Genomic DNA, 15,087 nt, shown 5'->3' with positions numbered 1-15,087 from the left:
TCACGCATGGCAACACCTACCGAGCAGACATGTTGTACCAGGGCACTGCTTTTAGAAAAGTTAACGGCCAGAGACATGCACCTGTCACCTTCTGCGGCCATCGGTGATTTCTGGGGTTAAGTAACGTTTCCTCGTTTACTGCGACCCCACCACCATGCTGGGCCCTCTCCTGCCACAGCCGGTGTGGATTTACTCCCGTTGGTTAAACATGAGCAATCTAGAGGCCAGGGGTTAAGTGACTTGTTCAACATGGCATATGGCAGAGCCGCACTCACACCCAGACGGGTCTGACCTCAAAGCCCAGTTCACCACCATCTACACACCCTGGTGCATCTTAAAGGCAGTGCAGTGCCCATCAAGACCTGGACTCTCCAACCTCCCTTCCCGGCTGAAAGCGGGTGAGGGACCACAGCCTCACCAGGCCCGCTCAGACCTCCCAGCGCAAAAGGAAAGGCTGGCCGGTCTGGGTCGCAGCGGCAGAGGGTCCGGCAACAGCCCAGCCCAGGGGACCACCTCGGTGTGGAGGTGTGAGCGCGAGCCCGAGTGGGCGGCTGGAGCTGGGCAAGGACAGAAAGGCCCGGTGGAGGTCCTTCAATGCCAAGAACTCCAGAGGCCCCGACAGGAGGTTCTGATGGTCAGGCGGCAACGGGCTCAAGGACACAGAGAACAGAGAGGCCACCGGTCAGGGCGCCTCCCAAAGGGGACAGGGCTGGAGACACCGCAGTGATGGAGATCGGGACCGAGAGGTCACAGGCGCGGAGGGAAGCAGGGACCCAGGCCCTGGAGCACCCCAGGGCCACCCCGGGAAACACGGGGTCCGGAGAGGGCTGAGGCTGGGCGCCTGCTTGGGCTCCGCTCTGCCACCAGCCGCAGCTTTGGGTAGAACTGGCAACCTCTCTGACCCTCAGTTTCCTCAACTGCTCAGCGACGAGGCTTGTGAGGACCAGACAAGACCAGGGACACGCGAGCACGTGGGGGTGGACATCCGGCTGAGCTGGGCCTGCCTGCAGCCCACGGGTCGCCTTCTCCAGCATCTCCAACGCTGGGAATGCCTGGAGGTCAGGGCCCCTGGGGCTGTCTTCCCACCCTCTCCCCCCTGGCTCCACTCCAGAACGGAAATGAATGAAGAAAAAATACAGCAGAGAACAGCAAACACGTTCCCCTCCTGTCAGCAGTGTTTTTTCTGGGGCTTTGTTTTCAATCTAGTCCCAGGAAGTCATGAGGAAAATAAGCTAGAAAACCCAAGAGAAAAGGGTGTGCGCTAATATTACAGACCCATTCCAGCCGGGGTCCCAGACCTGGAGAACAAGCACGCAGACACTGTGTAGGGCCTGGGTGATGAGCTGAGGGACAAGTCTATAAAGTCCCTGTGGGCCCAACGCTGTCCCTGGCCGCCACACCCTGCGTCCCTGGAGGAGGGGGGGGTGGGGGGGGGGAGGGGCTGCCTCACCAGCCGGCAATCCTGGCTCCCTCGGCTGCTGGCTGCTCTCGGTGTTCGTTTATGAGAATTCGGAGAGTTCAGGAGGGTGTGAGGAAGAGTCCTCTCCGGAAGGCACATGCCCACCCCTCCTGCTGTGCTAGACCCTGGGGCTGGGGACACAGCGCTGCCTCCCAGAGCGTCCGTACACGTTCAGGTCGCGGGAACCCGCTGCCGCAGGAGGAAAGGCAGGTTCCGTGAGCGAGAGGTTCGAAGGTATTTACAAAGTGTCCGCCAGCTTCCTTCCGCAGCGCCGCCCAAAGCTTTGCGAAACCGGCCGTCCGTTACTCCAGACACGCAGAAAAGCACTTCTTCACAGCGTCCCTGGGAGGAAAAACACAGGGGTCAATGGGAGATGGTCACCCGGCTCCTGCCATTTCCTGGCACCCAGAGTAGCACCTTGCAGAGCAGCAAGCACCCAGACTGTGGGGTCAGACCCCCAGGCAGGTCGCTTGCCTTGTTTGAGTTGCAAATGTCTCATCTGTGAAAAGGGGTGTCCCCACTCACTCCTGACCAGCGGTGGGAATGAGGGCGTTGAATGGAGTAGGAATTTCCTAAATGACAGCCAGCGATCATGACGATCAAAGGAAAAGACAGGAAGGAGGTAGAGACCACCAGGAACCAAGGGACGCACCAGGAAGGTGCACTTTCTAGCAACCAGAATCACAGAATGCAGTCAATGCATTCAGCGAAACAGCCGCTCGGGGGTCCTTCATTCTCAGCAAGGAGCCCATGCGCCAACGGACATCCGCCGGGAGCTCCTAGCACAGGGCACCCTAAGCCGGAGCTCACTGACTCTCCTGGAAACGCAGTGCGAGCCGGCACGGGCAGATGGCACTCAACCTACTCGGCCGCGTGGGCTCAGGCTTCCCCAGCCCACCCGCTCCCAGCTGCACCTGTGCCCCGGCCCTGGGAGCCCGCTGCAGGGCGGTGAGGGAGTGCACTCCCATGCGCTTGAACAGCCAGATGATGCTAGAAGAACGTTTCTAAGCTCTGCTCTGCCCTGTGGCCCCAGGAGGTGCTCTGGGTGAGAAAGGGCCCCTCATGGAAGCTCATCCGCACGTCACATTAGGGGGTCTGGAAGGCTGGGGCCCTTCACAAAGCCACCGGCCGCCGTGAACGCCAGGGCTTCTAAGTTCTCGTCCAATCACTCCCAGCGTCCACATCACCGTCGGCAACAGACCTGGGGGCGTCAGACGTAAGCCTGCTCCCCCTGCTCACACACCGTTTTTCTTTTTCTCGGCACAGCTTAGGAAACACATGTTGGTCAACAAGAGAGGAACGGAAATTAAATGGTGACATGAGAACAGAGTCAGAGGCAAAGACCACGGACGGTGCCAATGTAAGGAGGTTTGGAGCCAGAACTTAGAGGTGGAAGGGCCGACCCGCTCTAGTCGTCAATGAGCCCTGAGGCCGGAGGGTCGGCGGGCTGCTCACAGGAGCCCCGGCCCTGCTGCCTTCCCTGCACAGGCTCCTCCCTGAATCGTCCCGTGAGATGCTGCAGGAAGACAGCACGAGCTTCCCTCCCTCCACCTCTGGCTCCGGGACATGGAAGTGGTACCCACCTTTGAGAAAATCTCAAAGCTACCGGTTAATGGTGGGCATGTGCACAGACACGACCGATCATGCAGAACGTGCAGGCGGCCTGGGTCGATGCCCATCACGGCCTGTATGGGGGCGGGGGTGACCTTAGCTTACTCATCTATAAGCAGGTATGTAACACCTGCCTGCTGGTCTCAAAGGGCTTAGGAAAGATAAAAGAATAAGCAATCTCTGAAAACACTCCATACTAACAGTCCCATGCACACACATCAACATCCCCAGCGACAGATGTTACATCCGAATTCAGCCCGTCTTACCTTGCGAATGGTATGTAGGAAAGGCTATACCTACAAGGAGAAACAAACACAAGATCAAATTAAATGAAGGGCGCAGACGATTACAGCGGGACAGGCTTCTGGGCTGTAAGAGCTTCTGCAGTGACTTATGGGGCCCTCGGGGTGAAGGGTGCACGTGCACACACACACACACGCACGCACGCACACACACACGCACGCGCACACATACTGTGCACGTACACACACTATACCACCGTATACTGGGGGGGGACGTGTCATCTGTGTCCAAAGGAGGAGGGCAACAGGCCCAGGTGGAGACAAGCCCTGTGACCTCAGGCTCGCGGGGTGACCCATTGACCAGCTGAGCCAGCAGGTCGCCCCATCAGGCAGGTCCAGAAATCCCGATGGCACAGAGCCGTCCGGAGAGAATGCCAAACAAGCCCCAGACCCACTGTCCTCTCGTATTTCATAAATCCGCAACAGAACACCGCTTCCACCATTGGGAGAAATTGTCTGTCTGCTCCAATTACTTTTGAAACAAGAAAGAACAGAAAAAAATAAAACCCAGTACCAACTACTCTATGGATGAAACTATAAACAAGCTCTGATTCTTCAAACCCAAGTCCAAAGACACCTGACCCCTGCCAGCAGGGAGCGTGCCCGCGCCTGAGAAGCCTGAGAGCGGGCAGAACTGCTCAGCCCTAGGAAGAGCAAACCGTCAGAGAACGTCAGTGCAGCGGGGATGGCACCTCAGCCACAGGGCGGCGGGACCTCTGAAACTGGCTTTAGAAGCAGTCTACAGCCGTCTCTCCCCGCCCCCCTCTCCGCCGTATCCAAAGTTTTGCTTTCCATGGTGTCAGTTTACCCATGGTCAACTGTCGTCCAAATATACTAAATGGAAAATTCCAGAAATAATTGAGTTTTAAATTGTGTTGAGTCCGTGATGAAATCTCACTCTCTCCGGCTCGGGACGTGACTCTTCACGCTGTCAGCGCCTCCACGCTTCCGCCCGACAGCCACTTAGTTACCAGCTCAACCGTCGGAGCCGCGGGGCTGGTGTCCGGGTCCCTTTACTTCACTTAGTGACGGCCCCGGAGTGCCAGAGCAGCGACGCTGCGGTCGGGTCTGCCCCAGGGAAGCCGGGCAGTGCTTCCTGTAGGTGAAGAGGGGCCAGGCCCCGACCTAAGGCACTTTACCACCTCAGGGCTTCACGTGAAGGCTGGGCACCGCAGTGTGGTATTTTGTACCCACAGAGAGAGACCACATTCACATAACTTTTATTATAATACACTGTGTGCTGTTCTATTTCATTAGTTACGTTGTTAACCACTTGTTGTGCCTGATTTACCGATTACACTTGTCACAGGTGGCTATGTGTAGAAAAAGGCCTAGTATATACTGTATGGAGTTTGGTACTATCCCTGGTTTCAGGCATCCATGGGGTCTTGGAACAAACAAGTCCCCCACGGATAAGGGGGACAACTATATAAGAAAGACATATGTATGTGGGTACACATTTCTGGCCCCAGAAAACAAACATAAGTGGTCACACCAGGCCCTTTCGGCACCTGCTACAAAACATGTGTCATGTCAAAATGGGGCCAGCATTCTCCTCCCACCTACACTCACCAGGCCTGTCTACCTGTGACTCCCCACAGGATCGTGAAAATACATTCATCCAAAAGTCCAAAACTGCCCTTGGGGGGGTGGTGCTAAGCTTGCAGTCTCAAGGTCCACGCCACCAAACCGGAGTGTGGCTGACCCCTGGACGCTCAAACACTGCACAGTCCTCTAGTCTTTTTTTTTTTTTTATTGCTAAAAGTATTACAAAGGGTATTACATATGTGTCCTTCCCCCCCCCCCCCCGCCCTTGACAATCCTCTGGCCTCCCTTACCCCCCAGTGTCTTATGTCCATTAATTATGCTTATATGCATACCTACAACTCCTTCGGTTGATCTCTTACCCGCCTCCCTCCTGCCCCCCAATCCTCCCTGGCCTTCAGTCCTCTACTCTTTGCATCAGAGCTAAACTTTTCTCCCAAAGTAGATCAGTCACCCCTGCACTGACCTGTCCGGCAAATATCAGCCCCTGGTAAGCCTCGAGCGGATCTCAGAAACGTCAGAAGCTACAGACGCCACGCGTGCCACCCCCACACACCCTCTCTTTGATGCTGGACCAGATTGAACGGGCCCTGAACCCACAGCCCACGGTGGGTTCAGGTAACCGAATCTCCAGCAGCCCTTCCACTGGGCTTGGCCCGAGTCCCAGTCCCCGGGCCATGCCCCCAGGCCTCTGGTGCGGATGCTGAAACCGCCCACAGCCACGTGGCTGCCCGTCAGTGGCACTCCTCGTCTCCTGCTGACAGCTCCCTCTTCGTCCTTCTGTTCAATGAGTCATCCCATCCCAAATGCAATGCTCATTATTTTTCTTACCACTTTCCTTCCTCTTTGATGTCTTTTTGACTCACAGACTATTTTTACCAGCTCTTGTCAGACTTCATCACCCTTGCTCTTACTGGACGCGAGGGGTTAGTAACAGTAACATCTCGAAATCAAGCATGAGCCCAGCAAACAGGCCGCGTTGGGCCAACGGCCTCCCCGGCCCACTCCTGCCACCTGCTGGCAGCGGGCCGTCACAGGCTGCCCCGCATCGCGGAGAAGGCTCTGTGCTCCCCCGGCCCTCCTCCCGCAGCACGCGGAGTGTGTCGCTCTGCGGATTCATCCCAGGCCGTGGGCAGGGACTGCTAGCGAAAAGGTTACTCACCACGTCAGGGCCAAAGACTGCAAAATGCAGAAGATGAGGGCGAGCCCCTTGTTGTGCCACTGAAAGGAAAACGATAGGTTCCGTGAACAGGGGTGTCGAGCGCATAAACCAGAGGGGTTCAGGGGAATGCAAATACAAACTTACCCAAAAGGCAGAACACAGGGTGAGCGTGAAACACAACTGGAGAGAGAAAGGAAACAACGTTGAGTTACTACAACGACAATGACAACATGGGGGGAAAACCATAAAGACTTATTCTTGGCGAACTTACACCAATACTGACCAAGCTGCAGTATTCAGACCCTGTGACGGGCACGGCAGCAAACGCATCCTTCATTTCAAAGCATTTCGCCGCCTGAGCACCCACGTTTAGCAGAAAAGTTAAAATCGCCAATAAGGTTCCCAGTAGATTAAAAAGAGAAGGCTCCTTTTCTAATTTCCCCAAAATCTCTGCCTAGCAAACAAAAATCACATTCCTAGTCCCATCCGTCTTTCTACTCAAACTGAAAAGCAGGCTTCACACGTCCCTGTATCCTAACTCCTGCCAAACATCAGTCTTGCGAGTGCAAGAGCCACGCGAGGACAGAGGTTAACACGAGACGCCGCGCTCACAGGCGACGAGTCGGGTATCTGTGTCCTTGTCACCTAACACGTTCTCTAGGTCCCTTCTTAGAAAGTTCTTTCTACAAGACCCCTGTCCAGGCCACCTCCATCCCCCACAGGCCTAGGACGACAGGTGCTAGAGCGGCCATCACGCCTGTCACCGCCTCCTTCCGTAACAGTAACTTCCAAAGAAATAAGTCTAAGTATTTCCTTTGTGTCCAGCACTGGGCCCAGTGCTCTGAAGGGACACGAAATGAACAGCAAACGTGGGCGTGGCCTTAGAAAACGTACGTATCTGAACAAAGGCAAGTAACACAAACGAATCCAACAGTAAAAGTATGCTGCCGAGCTCCCAAGGGACTATAATGGACAGAGTGTGTGGTCTGGGGTGATTTTGATGGTCGCGTGGAAGCGAACGGGCCAAAGAAATGACAGGCATTCTGGGTTAACAGACAGGGAACAGGGCGATGGCCGCGAGGATGACCCGTGGAAACAAAAACATGACCCCAAAGTCACAGGACGATGAAAGCCCCCTCCCCCGAGATTGACACCCCCCCCCACCCCGCCCTGAGCATGAACCTGGTCTCGGAGCAATTCCCTCCGTATGGCTGAGTACACCTTCACCCATCACCAGGACGGTGTCAGAGCTCACTCACTACCCTATCGCTTTGGCTAATTTGACAAGCAGCGCCCTCTGGAGGTGCTTTACAGAACTGGCAGCACCTTAACCCACAGAAACACAAAGTGGGGGTGATAATAGGGGAAGTGTGCTCCCTTCTGCCACAGGGTCACCGGCACAGGGAACTGAGTCAAGAGGAAAGGAAAAGGGTTTAAGAAAAAGATGCCCCAGAGCAGAAAGCCCAGCTGCAAGGCGGACTCACCAGCACCATGATGGTTGCGATCAAACGCGTGGGCTCCACCATTCTCTTCAGCTGTTTCATGGGCCCCATGAGGAAGACAGTGCTGCGGACACACACACAAGCCATCAGCCCAGAACAGTCCACACCAGCACCGCTGCCTCCTCACCGCCCCCGGGGCAACCGCAACCATGGCAACGGCGGCAGTGATGCCTAACGTTTGAAAGCTCTTACTGTGTGCCCAGCACTGCGCTCACGGGCCTTGCGTGCATTGTCCTCATTTAATCCATCAACACGAACGGGCTGATCACAGGAACACACGTACCAGACATTTTACAGTTAAAAAACTGCAGCCCAGGAGGGCTGGGCCCATCCACGCCACCCAGCTAGTAAGTGGTGGAGAGGCTGTAGGCGCAGGCAGGGCTGACTCTGGGGCCACATTCCTCCCCGTGGGGGACAGGACCCTCTCTGAGAGGTTCCACCTTGCTGCCTTCACAGTCCACCCATGGAAACGAACCGACCAACCAGAAACACTACAGTAATTTAACCATGTGTACGCCATAAGCGTCTACAGATGCAAGCGGTGGACGTTTCTTAATTAAATTCAAAATATTGTGTCAGTTCAGCGGTTAAGAAGGAAAAACCACACCTTACAGGCTTAGGTTATCTGTGTTAACAAGGAGAGCAGGTCATTTTCCTTCCTACTCTCCAGAGAACACTGCTGCTGCTGCTGCTGGGAACAGCTCGGAATCGCTGAATGTTCGCTAGACGCCAGCTACCACATACGTGACCTCGTTTCCTCCCCTCAACAGCTCTGGGAGTCGGGTGTTAGTACAATTTTGCAGAGATGAGAAAATGAGGCTCAGAAAGGTTAACTGACTTACCCAAGGCCACACAGCTGGGAGCCCAAGAAGCTGTCATTCAAACCCACATCCACTAGGTTCCAAAGTGCCGAAAGGCACCCCGTGTGCCTTGTGAGCGAATGGAGCCTGCCTGGTGGCAGGCGAGAGAGAGCGGGCCTCGTGCCTACCACACCAGGGCCAGAGCCAGCCTCAACTCATTTCCTGGCTCCACAGCAGTGCCCATGTGGCATCGCCCGAGGGGTGGCCTGTTATAGCCAGGCTTTAACACGCCGGCCAGCAGATAGCATTCACCACTGAGTGTTCAGTAAAAACAGACATTTTAAGCATAAGTCCACCTCTCTTTGAAATGCCGTTTAGTTTCAGTGGAATTCAAGGCTGTGCTCGTGGGTCAATTATTTAGCCAACATCGAACAAGAAGCAACAGCCAAGGCTGGCCTTCAAAGTTAAATGCAGCAAATACACAAACACCTAAGACTAAAGGTAAAGCCACAAGCTCCTAGACACAGCCTGGAAATAACGACTCGCTCCCCTGACGGTCTCCCTACGCAATGCTGCAGGGCCGGTCCCGCTGGGATTCACTAACAGAAAATCGTCTTCTGGACGAAACAACAGGCCTGTACCTTTTGCTCAGTCTAGAGACTCTACATTATAACCTACACACGCGTGTCAGAGGTGACACGCAAACTCATTTTTTTGGTTGATTTTTCTTTGTTAAATAGCATTTAAATATATAAAATAAATATCAAAAATATAAGTCTTTGTTTTACTATGGTTGCGAATATCAAAAAATTTCTACATGTGACACGGCACCAGAGTTAAGTTAGGGTTTTTCAAAATGCTGACACGCCGAGCTCAAAAGGTTCGCCATCACTGGTCTAGACTCTGCATTATAACCTACGCTGTCTGCCCAAAGCACAACTCCCCAGAAGTGAGCAGGTGAAGTGAGCATGTGAGAGCTTTAGAGGCACAACGAGACGCGTGCGAGGCAGGATTCAATAAACGAAGCTTTAAGGAGGTGGCCAGAGGCAGGCACAATCATTTGTCAATGTTCCAGCTGGAAACAGCTGGTTTAGGGTTGATTAGGGACAAGCAGCCAGGAGGCTTACGGACTTGTGCCGAGGCAGTTAACGAAGCGCCGTGTGCACCACCGTGTAAATACATGCGGGCATGCAGAGCCCGGTGAAAAGGGGGTGCTGATCTAGAGGGGAGGAGGCATCTCTTAGAAGAGGTGACTTTGGAGCCAGGTCTAGCGAGTATCCACCCAATTGCGGGGGTGGGGGGGGGCATGGAGAGGGGCTGCATGGGGGCGGCATCCCATGCAGAGGAGGCGGCCTGAGCAGAGGCTCGGAGATGTTCGGGAAAGGCCGAAGGTCAGCCTGGCTGGGTGCAGGGGGCGAGGGGAGGGGTAAAGGCAGCCCTCGAGGGCCTGGCCCACACGCAGCTGATGGGCTTGGACTCCACCTGCAGAGAGGGACCGGGAGCCACCGGGAAGCTCACTGGGCAGTGAGTGGCCAGCAGGGGGCGATGGAGGAGGCAGAGGACGACAACAAACTCCTGCGGCGTCAGGTGAGCCACAGGGCAGTGAGAGCAGCTGGCCCTCTACCTGCTCCAGGAAGCCCTCCCTGGTCCCTGGTCCCTGGTCCCTGGTCCCTGGTCCGGTCAGGCCAGGTCAGCGCCCTCCCTGAGCATCTCTCTCCACAGCATATTCTGGTATCAGTTTCTGTCTGTCTGCCTGGCCGGCCAGTGAGCTCCATCGTGACAGGAACCGAGCCACACTGGTCTGTGAATGCTCACAGCCCAGCAGGGTATGATCAAGGCTCCTCGTATGAGGGACAATGGCCATAGGGACAAAGGGGACGGAGCCTCAATGATGGGGAAGGGGTGGGCCCCCGGATTCTGGGGAAGGCGAGGAAAGAGGACAGTCGGGCCAGCGCTCCCCCTGGCGGGAGGCAGGACTGGGGTTGTCAGACGATGGGTGTGGTTGAGACGTCAGAGTGAACAAACTTGACCTGGACAGTCTGTGCACCCACAGCACGTGGCACGGGCTGATGCCCTGCCCGCACGAGCAGGTCTGACAGGGTCTTGCTCTGAGTAACAAATTTCACGTGTAGTGAAATCACGGCCTCGGCGCTGGCGGCAGGAAGACAAGAACAGCGCAGAGGGCTGTGTCGTAACCTCACAGACACCACGCAGGGCTCTGCGCCACGTCCCCTCACGTGTGAAATCCCAGGATCACATGCTCCTGTCTCCCCCAGGGTATTTCCAAGGTAAACAGAAATATAATCGTATCCGGAAGGGACAGGACATGGAGGATGTGCTTTGACCGCCTCTTTCCTTCCCCACCCTCACAACTACGGAGGCACCTCCTCAGCACCCGCGCAGGCACAGCCCTCTCCCATCTAGTAACTGGCGGAGGGAGATTAAAAACTTACCTCCCGATCGAAGCGATGTTACCAAAGGTATAAAACACGGCGAAGAGGTACAGCCCCTTCCTCGGCACCCAGAGCAGAAGCGTGCCCTGCAAGACCAAGCAGAGGTGCCTGCATCTGTGCCACAGCCACAACCGGGGCCCCCGAGAAACCTGCCCCCCCAGTCCCCTCCCGCCCCACCCTCCTCCCGCTCCTCTTACCCATGCATTTCTGTGAAAAGCAACAGAGAAAAGGAGGTGGGTGACCCAGAAAGACCAAGCTTAGGAGGGCAGGAGCAAAGGCAATGGGGGGGGGGGGGGGGCGGGGAGTCTCACCAGCAGAGAGCAGAGAATTCCTGCAACAAAACACGCAATGAAGCCTTTGATTCTGGTATTCCAGCTCAGTGAGGATGTGTCAGCCACCTGCAGTTTGAAAAACAGGTCACATACAGCACCCGAGACAAAGGACGCCCGCAGTCAGGTTAGTGTGTGAATCTGCACGGAGGGCGGCGGGCGCACAGAATCCCACACGCTCGTAGCTGCAGAGCCAGCTCCTTCTCCATCCACGAGCCTCCTGTCCTGCAGCGGTGCGAGGCCGGACACCTCCAGAAGTGGGGGCTCTGTCTCCAGCCCCACCCACTTCCAACAGCAAGCAGGACGGCAGACCCTCAGGGAGCCAAGCCTCCCGGCAGCCCGGGCAGGCCCAGGCCCACACGGGAAAGGCATGCGCCCTGCCAGGCGGGGCCCAGGAGACGGGAAAAGCCAGGGACGGCACCCAGCGGCTGTGTCCACCGGGCATCGTCTCCTGCTCAGCAGTTGCTGCTCCGCCAGCACCTTTGAGACTTGGGGCGTAAGGCTCCCCCTCCTCAGGACGCTCATTAAGTCATTTGCTGCTGTCAGGGTTGTTGTCCAGGGCTGGCACCAGCCATGTCCCTCAAGTGGGAGGCAGAGCCAAGTTAATTAGTTACTCGCTGCCCATCCTGACTCTGCCACCAAGATAATCCCTCCCAAGAGCAAAGTTCAGAGGCGGCCACGGTTTCCAGAACAACTCCGCCACAACAGGGAGCGGGAGTAGCTCCCCAGGGTTTTCTCCCCGTGCCAACGGCGTCAGCCAAGTGTCCGCCCCAGAGATCTTCCTAGTCTGTCCACCTGACAAGTGGCCACGGCAGCTCCAAGCTGGCACAGGCAGCTGCCACTGAGACCAAAGGCCTGGCCTGCACAGCCAAGGCAGGCGGCCGGGCCGGGCCTATTCACCCAGGATCGCGCTTGTGGCCACACAGTCTCCATCTGGCAACGCGGTGGAAGCTGCTGACCATGTTGCCACCGGCTGATGGAGGAAGGGAGGTGGTGGCAGAGGCTGCCAGGGTCACTGGACTGGCAACTCCCTCGGCCTTGGGTGTTCCCAGCTCAGGACCTGTTTTCAACCCTGTCTCCAGCTTCCTGTACAACCTGACGCTGGAGGAGAACCAGTGGCTCCCCCAGGTGTGGCAGGCCTTGCTCCGGAACGGCTTCCCTCCGCCCAGGACACAGGTATTTAGGGCAGGTTATTACAGGGGTCCTGCTTCCCCATATGTTCACACGCATTGAAAGTGAGCTAATGACACTGCAATACCACACACACACACACACACACACACTCTTAGCATCTGAAAGAGTGTGTGGCAACACATGACCCTGCACGGAGAGGCGCGCTCGGGGCTGGTAACGTGCAGTGGGAGAAGGGCGTTAGGACAGAGACACGCCACCTGGTGCAATGACAGGAAAACCTCTCCTCCCAAATGAGTCAGGTGACGCTCTGCTATCCGGGTGCACCAGCGCCCAGACAACCAGGCGAGACCCCCTCTGACTAACCTGCCCAACTCCCACCAAGAACAGAATAAAATCAAAACCATGACTCCTCCTACTCATGCAAACACCAAGGAACTTACCTTGCCAAAGTGGAAAATAACATCGGGCTGCGTGTGGGAGAGAAGTGTGGTACAGGGTTGAGCTGGACCGGTTACCGGAACAATGTTTGCACCAACAGGGACATTTTATTTTTTAATATTTTTATTGATTTCAGAGAGGAAGGGAGGAGAGCTAGATAGAAACATCAATGATGAGAGAGAATCATTGATCAGCCGCCTCCTGCACCCCCTCCACTGGGGATGGATCCCTGAGCGAGAATCGGACCGTGACCTCCTGGTTCATAGGTCAACGTTCAACCACCGAGCCACGCCAGCCGGGCCAACAGGGATATTTTAAAAGATTCAAACTTTTCTTTCTTTTTTTATTTTTTTAATATATTTTATTGATTTTTTACAGAGAGGAAGGGAGAGAGATAGAGAGTCAGAAACATCAATGAGAGAGAAACATTGATCAGCTGCCTCCTGCACACCCCCCACTGGGGATGTGCCCGCAACCAAGGTACATGCCCTTGACCGGAATTGAACCTGGGACCTTTCAGTCCGAAGGCCGATGCTCTATCCACTGAGCCAAACCGGTTAGGGCTCTTTCTTTTTTTAAAGAGGATAAACCATAAGGTTAAGTATCAAACTTGAATTGACCCTGGCATGAAGGATATGAAATGGTCTCAACAGCCGGACGGCGAGATTCCAGCCCTTGTAGAAATCAAAAGCACTGGCAACAGGAGGCAGCCTGCTTTCCACCTTCAGAAGGAAAGTGATACGTTGGTTCGACACGTCTCTCAAGCTGGATTCCATCCCAATGCCAGCCTGCTTACCAAAGGGGGCATAACTTTTCACCACTGTTTTCCACTCTGTGTGGGTGCAAGTTCTTGGTCAAGGGCAGGAGGAAGCCGCGGCCCACTTCTTCTAACTGGACTCAGGGAAAACTAAACACGTTTATGAAAATAGACTCAGTTGGTGTAAAATGTCTCTCTGAATGCACGGTTGCTGGGAACTGGGCGAACACTTTTTGGAAATCAGAGCCGCTAAAACAGTACCCGGATAGAATTTGGAGGCGATCAGTCACACACAGTCTGGCTGGCAGGTACGCACAAAGGTGCCTTTGACTCCGGGATGTGGACAGAAGAGCAGCTCTTGCCAAAAAGAAGTAAAACTAAGAAGTGTTCGGGAAACAGGACTGGTAACGAGAAGGTGAGAAAGGAATACTGCCTCGTTCCTGCGCTGTCCGGCCAGGTACCATTCAGACCTTCTTGTCCCTGGAATCCTTTGCAGGGACATAAAACGTATACTTTTAAAAGAAGTCCACTGACACGAAACCCTGAAGGTGTAGTTAGGACAATGCAGCATCAGAAAACTCATTGTGAGATCACTTGTGTTGAGACATGGCCAAGCAATTCTTATAACCCTAGTTTCCTACCTAGGAGAACAGAACTAGTCATCCTTCTGTGGTCTGCATTAAAAGAAGAAAAGTTTTTAGAAGCCAGTGTGGCTCAGTTAGTTAAGCATGGACCCATGCACCAAAAGGTTGCCTGTTGGATTCCTGGTCAAGGGCACATGCCTGGGTTGCCAGCTCAATCCCCAGTAGGGGGCGTGCAAGAGGCAGCCCACGGATGTTTCTCTCCCTCTCCCTTCATCTCTCTTTAAAAACAATAAAAACGTATTTTTAAAAAATAAAAGCACTTGCTTCTGGTGACCTCTGACAGCTTATATGCTGACTTGGCAGAGACTGTAAGGCCACCTGTCCAACTTACCACATAAGACAGACATTCCACCACAGAAAACCCTGCAGCCTTGCCAGCCTTAGAGCCCTGGGAAATGTGAGACAATCAAGCCAGGACCGACATTTTAAAGGAGACCCTTACCTAACAAGAAAGAATAGAGCCTGCCCTAACCAGTTTGGCTCAGTGGATAGAGCGTCGGCCTGCGGACTGAAGGGTCCCAGGTTTGATTCCGGTCAAGGGCATGTACCTTGGTTGTGGGCACATTCCCAGTGGGGAGTGTGCAGGAGGCAGCTGATCGATGTTCCTCTCCCACCGATGTTTCTAACTCTCTATCCCTCTCCCTTCCTCTCTGTAAAAAAATCAATAAAATATATTATAAAAAAAAATAGAGCCAATAATAACTCTGAAAATGATCCGGCTGAGTTCGGACTCGGGGGGGGGGGGGGGGGGGGGAGATCCCGAGAATATAAGAAAAAAAAAAATTTTACAAGGAAAACCTCCACATTATTTTTAACACCAACAAATCATGTTGCTTTTTTAAAAAAAAAGATAAGAAACATCATTGTTCTTATGTTTGGTGGCCCATTACATCGCGACGCAGAAACAATAATAATAAAATAAGAAAAAAAAAAAAAAAAAGAATAAAAACT

At 54.5% G+C, this 15,087-nt stretch overlaps 1 protein-coding gene across 2 annotated transcripts in view; it reads right to left on the bottom strand.

Annotated features, from left to right (window-relative positions):
• Positions 1 to 1,425: 1,425 nt before the first annotated feature.
• SFT2D2 (SFT2 domain containing 2) overlaps positions 1,426 to 15,087 on the bottom strand; it is a 15,475-nt gene continuing 1,813 nt past the window's right edge. Inside the window, exons 2-9 of one of the 2 annotated variants that reach the window (XM_023763244.1) lie at positions 11,146 to 11,232; positions 10,835 to 10,920; positions 7,564 to 7,645; positions 6,224 to 6,259; positions 6,080 to 6,138; positions 3,337 to 3,366; positions 1,934 to 2,031; positions 1,426 to 1,801 (exon numbers count right to left, since the gene is read on the bottom strand). In XM_023763244.1, the coding sequence (XP_023619012.1) occupies positions 1,791 to 1,801; positions 1,934 to 2,031; positions 3,337 to 3,366; positions 6,080 to 6,138; positions 6,224 to 6,259; positions 7,564 to 7,645; positions 10,835 to 10,920; positions 11,146 to 11,232 (489 nt within the window). In that variant the 3' untranslated portion in view covers positions 1,426 to 1,790. The remainder of the gene's footprint in view (positions 1,802 to 1,933; positions 2,032 to 3,336; positions 3,367 to 6,079; positions 6,139 to 6,223; positions 6,260 to 7,563; positions 7,646 to 10,834; positions 10,921 to 11,145; positions 11,233 to 15,087) is intronic. The other variant, XM_006099602.3, reaches the window with a different exon arrangement.

Source organism: Myotis lucifugus, unplaced genomic scaffold (genome assembly GCF_000147115.1).
Source record: "Myotis lucifugus unplaced genomic scaffold, Myoluc2.0 scaffold_279, whole genome shotgun sequence".
Lineage (NCBI taxonomy): Eukaryota > Metazoa > Chordata > Mammalia > Chiroptera > Vespertilionidae > Myotis > Myotis lucifugus.
Note: the sequence above shows the minus strand (reverse complement) of the source record. Positions and strands in the feature narration are given on the sequence as shown.